Genomic DNA, 14256 nt, shown 5'->3' on the forward strand with positions numbered 1-14256 from the left:
GGGATGTACTGTATGGTGACTAACATAATATAATAAAAAAACATTAAAAAAAAAATGGAGCTGCCCTGTGATCCAGCAATTTAACTACTGGGTATTTACCCCAAAGATTACAGATGCAGTGAAGAGAAGGGCCTTATGCACCCCGATGTTCATAGCAGCATTTTCCACAATAGCTAAATCGTGGAAGGAGCTGAGATGCCCTTCAACAGATGACTTTATTAAGAAGATATGGTCTATATATACAATGGAATATTACTCAGCCATCAAAAAGAACGATTTCTCAACATTTGCTGCAACATGAACGGGACTGGAGGAGATAATGCTAAGCGAAATAAGTCAAGCAGAGAAAGACAATTATCCTATGGTTTCACTCATNAACATAAGAACTAGGAAGATCGGTAGGGGAAGAAAGGGATAAAGAAAGGGGGGGTAATCAGAAGGGGGAATGAAGCATGAGAGACTATGGACTCTGAGAAACAAACTGAGGGCTTCAGAGGGGAGGGGGGTGGGGGAATGGGATAGGCTGGTGATGGGTATTAAGGAGGGCACATATTGCATGGTGCACTGGGTGTTATATGCAAGTAATGAATCATGGAACTTTACATCAAAAACTAGGGATGTACTGTATGGTGACTAACATAATAAAATATTAAAAAAATTGTAGATTTCTTTGGGTAGTATGGACTTTTTAACAGGATTATCTCTTGCAATATAGAGCATGGAATGTATTCCTTTTTTTTTTTTTTTTTTTTGCATCTTCAGTTTCTTCAGTGTCTCACAGTTTTGGTGTACAAAGCTTTACCTCCTTGGTTAAAAATTTTTTTTAATTAAAATACTTTGTTTTATTTTAATTACCTAGAGTTACAAAATGTGAATAACGAATTTCTTTATAGTAGTTTTAGTTAATTTTTTTAAAAGTTTTTATTTAAATTCTAATTGGTTAAGATAGAGTGTAATATTGGTTTCAGAAGTAGGATTTAGGGATTCATCACTCACAGGTAACACCCAGTGCTCACCACAAGTGGCCTCCTTAATTCCCATCACCTAATTAGCCATACTCACCTCCCCAGTAGCAACCCTCAGTTCTCTATGGTTTTCCTCCCCCCCCCTTTTTTTTTTTCACCCCTTCCCCTATGTTCATCTGTTTTGTTTCTCCAATTCCATATATGAGTGTAGTCATATGGTGTTTGTCTTTCTCCGACTGACTTCCTTGGGTATTTTTTTTTTTTGATGTAATTTTAAATTGGATTTTTTTTTTTTTTTAAAGATTTTACTTATTTATTCAACAGAGACAGAGACAGCCAGCAAGAGAGGGAACACAAGCAGGGGGAGTGGGAGAGGAAGAAGCAGGCTCATAGCGGAGGAGCCTGATGTGGGGCTCGATCCCATAACGCCGGGATCACGCTCTGAGCCGAAGGCAGACGCTTAACCGCTGTGCCACCCAGGCGCACCTGGATTGTTTTCTTAATTTCTCTTTCTGCTACTGCATAATTAGTATATAGAAATGCAATAGATTTCTGTATATTAATTTTGTATCCTGCAACTTGATTGAATTCATCAGTTTTTTTTTTTTTTAAGATTTTATTTATTTATTTGACAGAGATAGATATAGCCAGCGAGAGGGGGAACACAAGAAGGGGGAGTGGGAGAGGAAGAAGCAGGCTCATTGCAGAGGAGCCCAATGTGGGGCTCGATCCCATAACGCCGGGATCACGCCCTGAGCCGAAGGCAGACGCTTAACCGCTGTGCCACCCAGGCGCCCCTGAATTCATCAGCTCTCACAGTTTTTGGTGGAGTCTTTAGGGCTTTCTATAAAGAATGTCATGTCATCTACAAACAGTGACAGTTTTACTTCTTCTTTTCCAATTTGGATGACTTTTCTTGCTTAATTGTTCTGGCTAGGACTTCTAATACTATGCTGAATAAAAGTGGCAAGAGTGGGCATCTTTGTCTTGATCTTAGAGGGAGAGCTTTCAGTATTTAACTGTTGAGCGTGTTAGCTGTGGATTTGTCATATATGGCCTTTATTATGTTAAGGTGTATTTCCCTTATACCTGCTTTCTTAAGATTTTCTATTGCAAGTGAATGTTGAATTTTGTCAGATTTTATATATGTGCTTGTACACAAATATGTAAAAACACACTATATATCTAAGTAGTTCCTAGATCATTCTTTAATAGTAGTAGTTTAATGGGATATTGTCTAAGCACTTTAATATTTTCCATAGCTAAGTCCTCCTCGAAGTTTGAGTTATTTTTTAAATTGCCTTAAAACATTTTTTTGTATATAATAGGATTTTGTAGAATAAAGATATATTGGCATGAATATAAATAAAAAGGTTGTCTTTTAATAGGACAGCTTGAAGAAGGGCATTGTCGATGGAAATATTGTTCCGAAAGGTTATGATTTTGGTAAGTACGCTTTATAAAATAAGTGCAATTAAAGTAATCAGTATAATTTTTAAATGAACATTGATAATGTCACTGTGATGCTTCATCTTAATTTTGTCATATAATTTAAGGTATTTATATCACCAAAAAAACCAGTTATCTGTTCTATGCCATTCACTGTTGGGGAGCTTTTTGCTATATTTTGAAACTATAGGAAAGAAAAATGTCCAGCAAGAGAGGATGTAATAAATGTGGTAAATCTCTAAGGATTATTTAGTAATGATTTATGATCTTTTACAGACATTTTTCATGGCAAATACAACTTAATAAGGCTATAGCTGCTGTGGTCTGTAGTGTGATCTTAGTACTTTAAAAATGTATATTTAAAATTTTTCTTCTTCATACTTTTTTCTGTTTCCGAATTTTCCAAAATGAACATGTAGTACTTTTATAATTAGAAGTGAGTAACTAAAATTTCAAATTGAAAGGAGTACTATTTTTTCTACCCTATAGGCAGCCAATAAATACTGATTGATGGATTGATAATATATTTATTGGATTTGTCTGACATCATCAGTGATTCTTCTCTGTATTCTTCCACCTTCATGATTATTAATTTCCTGATGTGGCTCATATTTTTTTAAAGATTTATTTATTATTTATTTATTTATTTATTTAAAGATTTTATTTATTTATTCGACAGAGATAGAGACAGCCAGTGAGAGAGGGAACACAGGTGGAGTGGGAGAGGAAGAAGCAGGCCCACAGCAGAAGAGCCTGATGTGGGGCTCGATCCCATAACGCCGGGATCACGCCCCAAGCCGAAGGCAGACGCTTAACCGCTGTGCCACCCAGGCGCCCCTAAGATTTATTTTTTAGAGAGGGCTCAGATGTGCACGAGGTGGGGTGGAGCGATGGGCACGGGAGAGACGGGGGGGGGGGGGNGAGAGAATATCTGGAGCAGACTCCCCACTGAGCTTGGAGCCCCAGGCTGCTGAGCGTGGAGCTCAAAGCGGGCTTGATCTCACCACCTGAGATCATGACCTGAGCTGAAACCAGGAGTTGGGTGCTCACCCAGGTGAGCCACCCAGGCACCCTTGAAGTTACTCTTAACTGTTTTCATTCTTGAAACCAATTCAAAGCCAGGAAGTGGATATTTTATTTTCTAGATTTTTTTTCCTCAAAGCAAACAGTAAGAACAGATGAGATTGCTTGTTGTGTGTGTTGATGATTCTCCTGTCTATCACTTTAGGTTTGACTGATTTCTCCTTTGCCTTACTCTCATTTCCTGCTCCATTAGTGAGGGTCTGGTGAGAGAGAAACTATACAGTAATTTGAGCAGGGGAAGTTTAATAAAAACAATTACTGTCACAGGATTGGAGTAACAAGGGATGGCTAATAAAAAGTAGAGAGAACTCTAAAGAATATAGGAATAATAGAAGGAACTGCCCCTACCCTAGGACTAAATGGAGTGCCCAAAGAACAGCGTCTGCCTGTCTCAACACTGAGATCTAGACCTTGTTGGAAAGGACATGACCAAGGCTTGCTGACTGCCAGGAAAGGTCTCTGTGGTGCCGTGCCACTAAACTTGTTGGAAATTTGCCTTTAGGAACTATAGCATTTCTTTTGGAGAAATTGTCTCATAGGCGTTTCACTGCAAAATTGCCGTAGGGTGCTGGGAGAACTTGCTAGCTGCTGTGTTCCTCAGCAGGCCGGTGCTGAAGTCTGTCATGCTGGACGAACTGCCTTCTGTAGGAGCCGCTTGGTAGTGTCTGGGCGGCGGAAAAGCCCTAGTACTGCAGGAGTCTGTGGAATGAGCCCATTAGAACCGGGAAGCATAACTCCACCTGCAGTAACTCTCCAGTGTCTAGCGTTATGCTATTCGGTAAAGAAAAAAATAGTTAAAGGGCCCAAATCTAGTTTTTAGATTAAGCAGTGAAGGATGAATTTGGAATTCACAAATTGACAACTGGTACATCTACCTGCTGGAGAGGGAAGGAGGACTGTAGGCTTTTTTTTTTCTTTTTGGTAAGATTTTCTCTGTCAGAGAGCGAGAGAGCACAAGCAGGGGGAGCGGCAGAGGGAGAGGGAGAAGCAGGAGAAGCAGGCTCCTCGCTGAGCAGGAAGCCCATCTGGAACTTGATCCCAGGATCGGCATCATGACCTGAGCCAAAGGCAGACACAACTGACTGAGCCACCTGGGTGTCCCAGACTAAAGGCTTTTTTTCTTTGTTCTTTATTTAATGGGAGAAGCAACAGTTTATTTATGGGCTGAGATCAGAATAATCTGTAGAATATGGAAAACAAATGAAGCAAGAGAGAGAAGGGATAATTTTTTTATGGGACAAGGGTGAAAAGGGATAGGATCTCATGCACAAGTGGAGTGCTTTGCCACACAGGAACATGATTCGTTCATTTATAAGACAGATTTCAGGCATAAGAGAGAAGTCCTTAGACAGTAAAGATGGTGATAGGAGTTTATGGAATTTTTCTTATGAGCTCTTATTTTTTAATACCTGAGATGTTGGGGTTTTGGAGGGAAGAGAGACTATGAAATAGTCATATAAGTAAACAGGAGAGTGAACTGACTAGAGTGGTGTTCTCAAAGTATGGTTCAGACGAGCAGCATCAGTATTACTTGGAAACTTGTTAGAAATAGAAATCCTAGGGCCCGTTCCAGACATACTGAATCAGAACTTCTGAGAGTGAGCCTTGGCAGTCATTTTAATAAGCTTTCCTGGTGATTTTGGTGATTTGATGACTTTGATTAATGCCAAATTTTGAGAGCCACTGGGGCTAGAGTAGGGGCAAATTTATTTTCTTTCTTTCTTTCTTTCTTTCTTTCTTTCTTTCTTTCTTTCTTTCTTTCTTCTTTCCCTTTTTTTTGGGTAAAATGTCATGTAGTAAATAATTTTGTTTTGATGTATATATATATATGCCTCTGTCACACATTTTCCTTTGTTTCTTTTAAACAACCATATAAAGGTGTAAAAATCATTCTTAGTTCATTGGTTGTACAAAAACACACTGTGGTATGCATTTGGCCTAGCCTGGACTATATGTTGTATGACTGCTCAGCAACATTGAGGACTTCGGTCTCACTTTAATGTCATAAATCCCAAATCTGTGTGATTGTGTTTTTGTTTCCTAACCAAATTCAATTTCTCAGGTAAGTTATCTTACCTAGAATAAGTTACTCTACTTACCTAGAGTAAATGGAGAGGGCTTTTATCCAGAATTAGAGTTTTGCCTGGTAAGTACTGACAAGATGAGAAGACAGAGGAGTGAAGAGTGAATGCAGGGGAATGATTAAAGTAACTGATCATAGAACTTTAATAGGGTAGAGAGGGACCTGAGGACATGAAGCAGAGGTGAGAGAGAAAAGATAAAAGGATCAATGAGTGGTAGGTCCCATGGGACCTGAAGGTTCGGTATTGGAGTCCTGGAGAAATAGGTGGTGTGGTAGGAGAGTTGGATGCTTGAGACCGAGTTTATGGCGAGGTTTAGCATATAGATATGATAAGATCTAGTGGATGAAGTAAGGGTGGAGAAGTCGAAGGTTCTGAGAGGCTCTGGTTTTGGAAAGATTATTTGTATGTTGAAATCCCTCGGAAATTAGAGTTGTCAGGAGCTAAAATCGTGAGAGACATAGGAGAGGTTGTAACCTAGGGATGGATGGAGATTGCAACCAGGGAGGGTATAGGGGATTGTGTAGTCTTGTATGTAACATAAGAGGGCTGGGGGAGAGGAATAATTTTATTTTTCAGATAGGTATTATTGCTGTGTACATACTTTTTAAACTTTCTTTTTTTTAAAAGATGTATTTATTTAGAGAGAGTGAGAGAGGGTGCAGGGGGGAGGGGCAGAGGGAGAGAGAAACTCAAGCAAACTCCACACAAAGCCCATTGTGGGGCTCCATCTCACGACCCTGAGATCATGACCTGAGCCGAAACCAGTAGTTGGACCCTTAACTGACTGTGCCACCTAAGCGCCCCTGAACTTTCTTTTGCTATTTCCTTCCACTTACGTATATATAAATTTTTCTCATTTTTCACTGTATGGTACTTTGCTGTATAGCTGGATCCTGATGAGTTTAAACAGTCTCCATTTGTTGAATATCTTCTTGTTCTATTCAAGTTCACAGCATATTTAAATGCTCGGTGTGTAAAAAAAAAAAAAATTAAGTGCTATGCCTCGGGAATGATTAAAACGAGAAACATACTGTGTTTTTTATATAGATTAGCTTATAATTTAATAGTTGATCTTGGTATAGATTCTGCTATTTCTGGTCTCCCTCTGGAAGAATATTCTTACTCTTTTGGCACTAAATGTAAAGGCTTGAGTTTAATCTATTTTAGATTATGGGTTGAGCCAAGAAGGTTATCCTGGGTTAACTCACTCATCTTCTCATCTCTCCTTTTATATGTTAAAATGGGGCAAATGGATACACAGAAACTGATCAGAAATTCAGAAATTATAATTCTATTATGGAAGTCAGTGGTCAAATATAATCTTTTCTCCTTTAGCATTCATTATTAATGTTAATTCCTTTAAACTGTATTTCTGTTAAGATTATCTTATTACACTATTTTTGCCTTTGAGATTGTTCCTGCTTTTACAAATTATGTTGGTGTTTGAGGGGGAGTTCACTTAGTCTTCATTTACTTAAAATATAAATTATAGGTAGGAAAAAGATAAAAGAATTTCCTTCATTAATTAAATGACAGTTCATCTGACCAGATTGTAGCAGTGTGGAAATCTGGGAAAGTAGAGTATAAGAAATGAAAATCAGTATTTTCCACTTCAACCCCTTTGTACTTTGGGACTCTTGAAATATAACTGAGTTTAACTTTTTAAAATTTATATTATTTTTCAGTGTTTCGCCCCATATCTGCTAATGCCAAACTTCAGATGAATCGGCGATCAGATTTTGACTTTTCTGCCCCCAAGATAAACCTGGATGTTGAGTTACATGACATAGCAATTGAATTTAATAAGCCACAGGTGACTTTTTTTAACGAAATTTTAAATTGTCAGTTATAATTTGATAAAAGGAGAACTAAGATTTTGTATGTATTTCAAACACAATGTTACATGGTAACATTTCCTTTAAAAAGTCAATAATTTAACTTTTTTAAATAATTGAACAAAAAATTGGAAACATTTAAGAGCCTTAATTTTTTCATTCTTCAGTATTTCAGTGTTATGGAGCTTCTTGAATCAGTTGATATGATGACGCAAAATCTGCCCTATAGGAAATTCAAACCTGATGTACCTCTTCACTATCATGCCAGAGACTGGTAAAATGACTTAACGTTTTTTTAAAATTGAGATATAATTTGGCATATTTGTTTCAGGTTTATAGCATAGTGATTTGATATTTGTATATGTTGTAAACTGATCACAGTGAGTCTGGTTAACATCCATCACCATGTATAAGGACAGATTTTTTTCTTTAGAACTTTTAAGATAGCAACTTTCAAATACGCACGCAGTATAGTATTATTGTGAACATGCTGTACATTATATCCTCATTACTTACTTATTTTATAACTAGAAGTTTGAACCTTTTAATCCCCTTCACCCATTTCACCTACTGCCTGTTTCTCACCTCTGTCAACCCCCAGTCTGTTTTCTGTATCTGTGAGCTCAGTTTTTTGGCTTTTAAGATACCATATGTAAGTGACATCATATGATGTTTTTCTTTCTTGGTCTAATTTCACTTAGTATAATGTCCTCCAGGCCTATCCATGTTGTCACAAATAGTAAGATTCATTCCTTTTTATGACTGAATAATATTCCATTGTATATCTATATACCGTATTTTCTTTATCCATTCATTCACTGATGGACATGTAGGTGATTTTTGTATCTTGACTATTGTATTTAAATAATGCTGCATTTAATATTAGAGAACATGTATCTTTTTGTGCTAGTGTTTCCATTTTCTTCAGATAAATACCCAGAAGTAGAATTGCTTGATCTAATTTTCTTTAAGATTTATAAAATACAATTTAAAAGTGAATTTATTGAATTTAAGAATAATTTTTTAAGATACTCTTTAAGGGCAGATACTAATTGTCATTTGATTTATGGCTTTTGCTTATTAATAAAATTGATTTAAGGGATTTTTTTAAAACAAAATTTAAAAATGGAGGTACTAAAATACCATTAATTAACTGTATTTTGGGGTTATTTAAGAACTATATCCTAGTTTGTGTCTGGTAATATCTTTTTAAAAAAAATTAAAGCTTTTGTATTAGATATTTTAAACCTATATGATTAAAGTTGAAAATCACGATATGTATAGCCCCTTTTTAAAATTCAGAAGTCTTGTTATTCTGTTTATTAAGCTCTTGTGGTTTTCTAGAAGTTGCAGTTACTCTTATAGTTGACTTTTAATTACTGTTCAGGTGACTAAAGTGCTATTGCCAAGTGGTACTTCAATAGTCTTTCTGTAGAGCTATATTTTTTGTAACAAAATTCAGTGATTTTGTTTGTTTTCACTCAGGAAACAGATAAGATTAATAATTAATGTAGTCTTAACACAAACAGGGCTGGGGAGGATCCAGTGCTCAGATAGTATGCCTTTTTCACAGTCTCTGTACTATAGTTTTATATAGTCTGTAGTGTGTATGTTGTTTTGGTATAGGAGCAGTTTTATAGTTTGTACTGTTGGTTTGAAGGTGTTAAGTGTAGCGTTTTGTGTTTGTTTTTTAACTAGGTGGGCTTATGCTATACATGGTATTCTTGAAGTAAATGTCTGCCCCCGGTTACGGATGTGGTCATGGAAGCATATTAGAGAACATAGGCAAAAAATGAAGCAGTATAAAGAACTGTATAAAAAAAAGATAACAACTAAGAAGCCAACTGGTGAAATTCTCATCTCTTTGGAGGTTAGCATATTTAGAAATTGTTGAATATTTTGTACTACATAATTCCTCATAATTTGTTCTAATTTTGACTGACCATTCGCTTTCACTTAGACTTTTTTGTACTCCTTTTCTTCACTTCAGTTGGGCGATATGAGCTCTGGTGATACTCTCCTGTGAGCTGTTAGAGTTTGAGATTTTTCTCAATCTGAACAGATTTGGGTTCATGCAGATAGTAACTTGAAGCCTTACATTATGACTTTTTTTTTTTTCTTAAAGATTTTATTTATTTATTCGACAGAGATAGAGACAGCCAGCGAGAGAGGGAACACAAGCAGGGGGAGTGGGAGAGGAAGAAGCAGGCTCACAGCAGAGGAGCGATGTGGGGCTCGATCCCGGAACGCCAGGATCACGCCCTGAGCTGAAGGCAGACGCTTAACCGCTGTGCCACCTAGGCGCCCCTCATTATGACTTTTTTTAACCTCAAAGCCTAAAAAGCATTTGCTATATTAATTCCAGTCTTCTCTGTGTCAGTTTCAGAACCTTATACTACCTGTCACCACTCCATTTCCCCTGTTACCATCTAACGGCATTAATTAAATAAATTTCCTGTCTTTTATACATACTATGCTTATACTTGTATCCAAGTCCATCTGCCTTTCCTCATTTCTGTTTGTTCTAGTTTTACTCATTCCTCAAGCTGTACTTAAGTCCCATCTCTTGAATGAACTTTCCTGAATTTTCTGCCTGTATAGAGTCCCTTTTCTCTTCATGCTTGTGGCATTCCTAATCTTTACCAGCAACTTTATATATCATTATCTGTCTTGAGAATTCCCTAAATACTAGTCTTATCTGTTAGCATTATGATATATTCTAGAAGGGGTTGTTTTATGGATAGATGGATGTGTTTAGTTTAGGGATACTGAGGGGAGATAGCCTCTTGAAATTCATGTAACCATTGTGAATCTAGGCCAGTTTCCAATTAGGAGCTCCCTAAAGATTGAGCTTTATTTTCATGTTTGAGGTAGAAGACTTCTTGCAGACCTAGGCTATTAAGAATGCTTGGATTTAGAGTCCTTTGGGGTGGTTACAGATTTCCTTATTTTTTTTTTTTTTTTAACTTAACCTGAATCTTCCAAGTCTACTGGATAGTAGAACTCCGAGTAAGTTGTTTTCTAGATAACGGGTCATGGTTGCTTCTTTTCGGGGGAAAAAGATTTTAGCATGAAACTCTTAAAAGTAGTCATGGAAAGAATGTATTAATATGATGAAACATTTAGTTTATCTCAGTTTATTTTGGTAGCCATAAAAGCTTTGGAAAGTGTAGAATTTCAAAACAAGTTTTAAGTGTATCTAGATCTACTTGGAATATAAAGATGACACACCAACTGTGCATATAATATGAAGGATTTAGAATTGTATTTTTAGTTGAAAGTGACACTAATATATTTACCCTTTGGTGTAGTTAAAACCCAAATAAAAGTCATTTTAAACGTTGCCTATATGGTATCTTTTAGTATGTGTCTATAAATCTTAATATGACACCTATATGCATGATATGTATGATTTCTTTAAGAGAGGTACTCCATCATTACCGATTTCCAAGCTGACGTATATACAAACACTGCTTCTCAGAATTTAACAGAAGTATTATGTTGATGTATGATCTGTTTTTTGCTTCCTGTTTTATCTTTCCTTATTACAGCAGTTTGTTAGATTATATACTGAAATTCTGTAATTTTTATAATCTTTCTATAGATTATATAAAGTTACTCATTGAAACACACTTTTGTTTATATTTTAAGGAGTTGGAAAAGACCTTGGATGTATTTAATATAACTATATCAAGACAACAGGCAGAAGTTGAGGTAATTCCAGATTATCTTTTAATTGGTAGACAATAAATCTAGATTCCATGTAGATTTGACAGATGCAGTGATACTATTAGTGTTGGGCTCTAATATATGTTCCCTAAATGGGGTTCAAATTTGCTTCTTTGTGGTATAAGAAAAATTGATGTGATGTTTTGCCCCATACATTTGAATTAGGTCCTATGGAGGAATAATTCTTGCTAAATAATTGGGCTAAATAAAAATTCTTGCTAAATATGAAACGCTGAGTTCATGTGAAGGTGAAAATCCAATCTTTGGCGGGGGAAAGGGGCCGTGTTGTGATTACTGTGACTTGTAAGACAGTAGGGCTATCTACCTGGAAATCCTAAGTTCTTATATTTGGCTTATGTGTTGCATTACTGTGTTTTGTTGTCAGTTTGTATATTGTTTACATTTTTTCACTGGAGTAAATTTTGTAAATGTCATTTTTCTCTTTCTTTAGACTGCTAAATAAAGGATAATTTGTCATTTATTTGAAAATTTATTCATTTTAGGTAAAGAAAGCTGGATATAGGATTTTCAGAGAAGGAGCAAAAGATTCAGAGGAAAATAAAGGGTGGTTTAGCTGGCTGTGGACTTGGTCAGAACCAAGAAGTAAGGAACAACCAGATGTTAAGCCTGGAAGTAGGTCCATTTCATTTTACAGTAGTACAGTTAATCATTAGGTTAATTTAGTGCAGCTAATCATCAGTTGTAAAAATTAAGTTTTGCAGAAAATTTTCTAATTAAAATAAGCATATAAATATCATACATAATTTATCCTTATCAATAAAATTACTATTAAAACATTGTTCATGTATACGTTAAATAAAAAATGTTTTATCTTAATGTTTACAAAAGAGCTTTATAAAAGCTCAGGATTTAATAAATGTGTGAATTTCCAAGGGTATAAGCCATTGTAAATTTTTGTTGAAATCTTTTCTTGGAAAGGTTTTGTTTCCTTACCAAATGTTTAAGATCATAGCTTTGGAGACTTACAGGCTTAAGTGTATATCCTGGATCTATCACTAACTAGCAGTGTAGCCCAGGCAAATTATTTAAATTCTCAAAACCTCAATTTTATCTTCTGTAAAATGGGAAATTATGATATTGTTACTTACTTTGTATGCTAAGTATGTTGCTTAGCACAATACCACTAGGTGCCTACTACAGTTAGTCATTTTGTGAGCTTGCTTAATCCAAATATTTAGAAATTTCTGTTGCTAACTTTATATATTTAGCAATTTATATTTTTGGAGATTAATCCTTCTAAAATAGCCAGTGCCATTCTAACATTCAGTGATTATAATTTTTTTAAGTAAAAATTTTTTTTGTAATTTCTTGAAAGTATAAAAAGAGTTAAATTGCCAATTTGTTAAAAGCAGCTAAATTGTGGGTTAGTTTTATCTTACCAGTTAAGAATGCAAAACACTTCTTTATGATTATAGTTCTTGAAGAAATGTTGACAACTGAAGAAAAAACTTTACTGTATGAAGCAATTGGCTATAGTGAAACAGCAGTTGATCCAACCTTGCCAAAAACAGTAAGATGTTTTCTTACCTTATACCTTAGAGTTTAACAGTAGATATGCCTATTTTTAATCCTTTCAAAAATGTTATTCTGTGATCTTTGCCTAGTCGGTACATATTATATTTATTTTAATTTTCAAGGTATGGATAAAAATTGTCCCTACTTTTTAGTGTTTATATGGTGATTCTTTAATATATAAAAGGTTGTTTTTAAAGTATTTTTTGGTTATTGGAAAGAATAAACGCTAAAGAATATTTGTTGTCTTTATATACATATATATAAATATATATACACATGTATAAATAAATATATATAAATTTCTTTTTATTTCTCTCAATATATTCTAGTTTGAAGCCATGAAGTTCTTTGTTCACTTGAAAAGTATGTCTATTGTTCTAAGAGAAAAACAAGAAACACCTGAGCTGTTAGATATTGTAGTAGAAGAATTTAGCACTTTGATTGTGCAAAGACCAGGAGCACAAGCCATTAAGTAAGTATTTTTCTTTTGCCTGTAAGTAAACATTTCACTGTGAGATTGGAAGTTAGATGACAGTCTTACAGTATTTTGTAAGGGTACTATGGTTTAACGTATCCATATGTATTTTTAGGAACTTAGATTGTGGAATTATTAAAAAGAATACAGCTTCAATAGAAATCTCTATGCTACAGAAATGAAGAAGGACACTGAAGAATAAAACAAAAATGTCAGCAGTCACACTATATAAAAAGAAACTGCATCAACAGTTTGGTTTTTAACTGGGATATCTTTTACTTTTGTTTTTAAAAAGTTTTATTGAGATATAATTTACTGTGCAATTCATCCATTTAAAGTGTGCATACAACTCATTTGTTTATCACACTTTTGGTGTCATATACCAAATTCACATTGGCATATTTTCAGAGTTGTGCAACAATACCATTATCTTAATTCTAGGACATGTTGACACCCTAAAAAAAGAAATCCTACACCTTTTAGCAGTCACTCCCTATTCTCCCCTCTTCCCAGTGTATGGCAACAACTAATTTCTTTTTTTTTTTTTTTTAAAGATTTTATTTATTTATTCGACAGAGATAGAGATAGAGACAGCCAGCGAGAGAGGGAACACAAGCAGGGGGAGTGGGAGAGGAAGAAGCAGGCTCATAGCTGAAGAGCCTGATGTGGGGCTCGATCCCGTAACGCCGGGATCACGCCCTGAGCCGAAGGCAGACGCTTAACCGCTGTGCCACCCAGGCTCCCCGGCAACAACTAATTTCTATTTTTAAGAATTCTGTTGAGGGCATTTCATATGAATGGAATCATACAATATATGGCCTTTTCTGTACAGCTTCTTTCATTCAGCATATTTTGAAGTTTCGCTTATAGTACAGCGTGAATTAGTGTTTTATTTTTTTTCTATTGCACAGTAATATTCCATTATATGGATATACCACATTTAGTTTGCCCATTCATCAGATGATGGATATTTAGTTTGTTTCTATTTTTAGGCTATTATGAATAATGTTGCTCTGGATATTTACAGACAGTATTTTTTTAGTATTTCATCTATTTTATTGATACAGTCATCATGTTAGAGCTTACTAACAGATTCATAA

General features: G+C 35.4%; 1 protein-coding gene across 1 annotated transcript in view; it reads left to right on the top strand.

Moving 5' to 3' along the window:
* VPS13A (vacuolar protein sorting 13 homolog A) overlaps positions 1-14256 on the top strand; it is a 240974-nt gene that overhangs the window by 33176 nt on the left and 193542 nt on the right. Inside the window, 8 exon segments of the mRNA XM_002925447.4 lie at positions 2354-2411; positions 7267-7394; positions 7584-7690; positions 9115-9286; positions 11068-11130; positions 11649-11778; positions 12582-12676; positions 13011-13153. Coding sequence (XP_002925493.1) covers positions 2354-2411; positions 7267-7394; positions 7584-7690; positions 9115-9286; positions 11068-11130; positions 11649-11778; positions 12582-12676; positions 13011-13153 — 896 coding nt within the window.

The sequence above is a fragment of the Ailuropoda melanoleuca genome, chromosome 17 (genome assembly GCF_002007445.2).
Source record: "Ailuropoda melanoleuca isolate Jingjing chromosome 17, ASM200744v2, whole genome shotgun sequence".
Lineage (NCBI taxonomy): Eukaryota > Metazoa > Chordata > Mammalia > Carnivora > Ursidae > Ailuropoda > Ailuropoda melanoleuca.